Below are 5,020 nucleotides of genomic sequence, written 5' to 3'. Positions count from 1 at the left end.
CTTATGGGGACAAGGAATTTCACTCGGCGGGAATCAGCTTTGCACTCGGAAGTAGAGGCACTGCGATGGGCGATGGAGAATATGCTGCAACATTCGAACTGCCAGAGCTTCGGGACAGATTGTAAGGAACTGATAGCAATGGTGAAGGAACCTCAGGCGTGGCCAAGCTTTGCGACGGAATTGGAGAGGATAGAGACGCTACAGATATGCTTTCCGGATTTTAAAATCGCTCACGTCCCACGGGCACGTAACCAGACGGCTGATTTTTTGGCTAAGACTGCTAGATCCTTCCATAGGGAGTTATGTTTTATTGGTTGTTCTATTCCGGTTTGGTTACCCAGACCACCTCAAGTTTGAGTAATAGAATAGCCTTTCGACGTCAAAAAAAAAAAAAACTAATAGTTTCTAAAATGTTAAGACAGACTGATCTGATTAACTTTTGATTACAAAATGCGTTTTACAAGACTAAAGTTGCACTCCGTTTAGGAAATTCAGAATTATATATATTTAAAAAAAAATTCTAAAACCAATAGCTGGATCAATATATGAAATTTGATTAATATCTCTTGAGGAAAACATTCTTATTTATTTACGATAGTTTTTTTTTTACAACGAAAGTCCATTATATTACTCAAACTAGAGGTGGTCTGGATAATCAGACCGGAATAGAACAACTAATAAAACATAGATCTCTTTAGAAAGACCTTGCAGTCTTATTTACGAGAGTTAATAGCCAAGTTTGTAACACAAAAATAAGGGAGTCAAATAGTACAAAACAATATATAAACAAAGTTGTTACTAACATAATATATATATTCGATCAACTTCTAGAATTACATCATCCGGCTAAAGATAGTAAGATTAGTCGAAAATCATTAAAATATTGAACGAAGATATTTCGTGAAGATATCTACAAACTGGTGTGAAGAAGGTATATGTAATATGTAGTACCCAAACTTATCACATAACTATTTTATCTTGATCAAAATGAATATTTATTTCAATATGGTTAGTACGTTGGTGTTTGTGGATTGTGAGAGAGATGAAGTGAACTGATATTGTCACAATACATAACTAATGCCTTCGAGATGCGAAAACTAAGATCAATATATGAAATTTGATTAGTCTGATAATACCAATAAGTCATCTGAAAGAGAAAATGTGTGATCTTTGGAGTTGAATTGTGGGTCCAATCTGATGGAGCCTGCATCAGCCATGAGCTCAAGCCTTCTAGACAGTCCCTTCATCACCATGATAAACAATACAGAGAGATTGAACCGCCTTGGCAAAGCCCTTTCTTTCTCGTAAAAAATCCAGCTAGCTCTCTATTGATCACAACTGAAAACCGAGGAGAGGAGATGCATTATCTGATCCATGTAATAAACAGAGGCAGAAACCCCTGAGATTTCAAAATATTTAGCACAAAATTCCAGTAGACCGTATCAAAGACCTTCCGAATATCCACCTTAAGCATACAACTCTTCTGACAATCCGCTTTTATGAAAAAAAATCTTTAGTTGTATACTACATTCCCCATAAAACCACATCTTGCTCATTGCCGGTGACTCTTCTTATACTTGTATCCATTCTATATTTGTCTCCAGTTGCGAAAGAACTACAAAGATGATAACACTGAATTTATATTTTGTGAAAGCACCAAAAGTTCAATAATTGAAATTTAATGTGTTCAACTCCAGACAACTGCGGTGGTATGAGCATCTCTGCTTATTACGAAAAAATGAAATAACTTTGGATCTTAATGTCCAATTTGTCTCATGTAACCACTTACAAATATACTACCCATCTTTAGCCCAATTAATTTTAGAAGGATGAAACATTGTCTATCATTTTATAGTTTTAGTTTAACCTATGAGTAATTACCCCTTTCAACATCCGTAAATGTGGGCATCCACAATCATTTTGCTCATCTAAACTTTGGAGGATTTTAATTCTTAAGAGCATCTCTAGCTCATTGTCATTTTTATCTAAATGCTATAATAAAAGAAAAGGTGCTCTAATCTATTTTTATTCATTCCTCTAAAGATAGATCTAAAGATAGAGGCAAAAAAAAATATGAATTCTCTATTATAGAGTTATACTTTTTTATTTTATTTTTAAAATAGTTTTAACTTTAAAATTTTATAGTTACAACCAAAAGAACTATTTTTAGAAGAATGCAGTTTTTATAAAAATATAATCACACTTTTATTTACATAAAAGTTTTTCAAGGAAACTTTAGTTTAAACAAAGTCATTATTTTATGAAAATTTTGTAAAAGTTAAAAGTAAATAGGGTTAATTATCAACTTTCATAAATAAATACTATTTTTTTATAAAATTAAAATAGAATCTTTTGAGAACATTATTTTTAGAAGTAAAGATAGAGGAATATATTTAAGGAAAACATATCTCTATTTTATAGGTAAAAAAATTAGGAGAATACATTGAGTGCCTATTTAAGAACAGTCAAGTATTTTTTTAGAGCTTTGGAATCTAAAGCTTAACGGATCGCTACAAACAACTTTGAAGCTAAACTAAGAAAAACTGAAACTAAGCTTATAAAAATGCTCGTGGATGATCTCAGATAAAAACCAAGAGAATAATATAAAACAACCCAATCAATGTTTGGGAAAAAAAACATAGTATATAATTCAAGAAGAATAACTTGTTTTGCTGACTTCATTCTCCAATGCTTCAACAAACTTATCAGCGTAACCACTCAACAGCCCCGGACAAGCCAAAGTCTCTCTCAGTTTCATATGATTCCTCTTCACTATATTTCCAATCTCACTGTCTTTATCCATCACAGATTTAACTGCTTCTCTCAAGCTCTCTTTGGAGAACCATCCAGAATCTTCTCTTTGCACTTCCACAGAAACTTCGAACTCTTCACTCAACAGTTTTGCGGTAAGAACTTGATCACCTGATTGAGGAATAAACACAATCTGACAATCACTAACCAGAGATTCCCACATTGAACCGGATCCACAATGGTTAACAAAGCAACCAACTGATTGATGAGACAATATCAAAGGTTGCTCCACCCATCCTCCCCAAACGATACCACGCCCTTTAACCCGTTCTTCGAACCCTTGTGGTAACGCTTCTTGAATCTTTGATGCGCCTCTTGGCGGTTTAACCGCTACAAGAAATGGTAAACCAGTTAGCTCCATTCCTAAACAGAGTTCTTGAAACTGATCTTTCTCTAAAATGGTTTGGCTGCCCAAAGCACAAAACACTACCGAGCCAGGTTCAAATCCGTTTAACCAGCGGTTCCATTGGTCTTCTAGTGGTTTAACACTATTTTCTTCTGCCTCAAGGAACATTGGACCGGTCAAGAAAACTTTTCTCTGACATTCTCTCTCGATGAAACTGCAATATTTACCCTCGATTTCCGCGCATGTCCTAATGGAAACTACGTCACAGTTCTTAATCCCTGTAATGATCCGGCTAAAAACACGTTTGTGGGAGTTCATGAAGATAGAATAGAGGTTAGCGTCGTGCCCACGTAACCCCACCTTCGAAGAAGGATAACCCGACGGTTGAGGAAACCCTAATTCAACACCAGGTGCAAGAGCAATAGCTACACAAGCTGCAGATACGATCTGGAAACTCACACTCTTGACTCCAAACTCTTTCGCCATTTCTGGAACCCAAGGAGTTAAATCGAAAAAGATTAGGTCTGGTTTCAGAGCACAAACCTTTGCTTCGATTTGATCGCGTAAGAGATCCATGGCATCGGATATGACTTTCCCAGTCAGGTTTGGTGGGAGGTCTGAGGCTGTCTCTGCACCAACGGGCAGACCTTCAACAGGAGGAAGAGTAATAGGGTGGAAGAAAATGCTCTCTGGGAACAGATTGAGAGATTCGAGATGTTTCTGAGCTTTCTTGGGAAGCAAGAAAGTTATGTAATGACCTTTCTCAGCTAGTTTGTTGGCTAGATGAAGATATGGGATCATATGACCAAAAGCAAAATAGGGGTACATAAATGCATGAAACTTTGACCCCATTTTCTCAGGAGAGGAAAAAGAAGAAATTTGTTTTGAACCTTTTCCCCTCGAATTATAGAAGCTATGCCACTTATTTTATGATGGATTGGATATGCTATTTGGTAAAGAATGTATTAATTAGGATTAGTTAGGTTAGGTGGTCGTGGTTGGTGGATTGGATATATCTAGTAATTTACTCGTTTTTAACGTTAATTGCCATTATTAATTAGGATTACTTAGGTTTGGTGGTCGTGGTAGGTGGATTGGATATGCCATTTGTTAAAGAATGTAGGAAAAATTGTTTTTTTAGAGCAAAAAAATGGTAACTATGTCCTTTTATACTAATGTATACTACTTTATGTCCCATTAGACTAATTTTTTTTAAAATGGCAGTAATGCCCTTAATATTGTAATTTTTTATTTCTTTTTCGTTTTTTTTTTATTTTTTTGTTCCTTTTCGTTTTTTTATTTTTTTTTTAAAATCGATTTTTTTTTTCAAAATATAAAATGAATATTCTCAAATATTTTGTTTCCATATTTTTAGGAACTGATTTCTTATCCGTAGAATAGAACTAATATGTAGAAATCGGTTTCTACAGTTTTTTAGAATTATAGTAATGTTTAGATTTTGATTTCTACATGTTTTAGATTTATAGTAAATCTGTAGAAATCGGTTTCTACGTGTTTTAGATTTATATTAATGTGTAGATTTTGATTTCTAAAGATTTTAGAACGATAGGTTAAGCGCGGAATGTGTATTCTAAATATTTTTAGAATACTCCTATTTACGTAGATCATGTATTCTACACATTGTAGATTCAATGAAAAAAGTAGATCATGTATTCTACACATTGTAGTTCCAAATTGCATAGATGCAGTGAAGAAATTCTAGTTCAAAATTATCACAAAAGAATGTTGCTTTGTTCTACTAAAAGCTCCAGAAGATTGTCTTGGGATGTTATTTCCTATGCGTTTTGTTATTAAAATTATGCTTCAACTTACATGTAGGTTTATTGGTATACATGCTTAAGA

General features: G+C 34.2%; 1 protein-coding gene across 1 annotated transcript; it reads right to left on the bottom strand.

Annotated features, from left to right (window-relative positions):
- Positions 1–2,454: 2,454 nt before the first annotated feature.
- LOC111212145 (UDP-glycosyltransferase 79B5-like) lies at positions 2,455–4,097 on the bottom strand. The gene has a single exon (XM_022713572.2). The coding sequence runs from the start codon at positions 4,007–4,009 to the stop codon at positions 2,651–2,653; it is 1,359 nt and encodes a 452-aa protein (XP_022569293.2). The 5' UTR covers positions 4,010–4,097; the 3' UTR covers positions 2,455–2,650.
- Positions 4,098–5,020: the final 923 nt, after the last annotated feature.

This window comes from Brassica napus, unplaced genomic scaffold, assembly GCF_020379485.1.
Source record: "Brassica napus cultivar Da-Ae unplaced genomic scaffold, Da-Ae ScsIHWf_1829;HRSCAF=2465, whole genome shotgun sequence".
NCBI lineage: Eukaryota > Viridiplantae > Streptophyta > Magnoliopsida > Brassicales > Brassicaceae > Brassica > Brassica napus.
The sequence above is the reverse complement of the archived record's forward strand: the minus strand, read 5'-3'. Positions and strand labels throughout refer to the sequence as shown.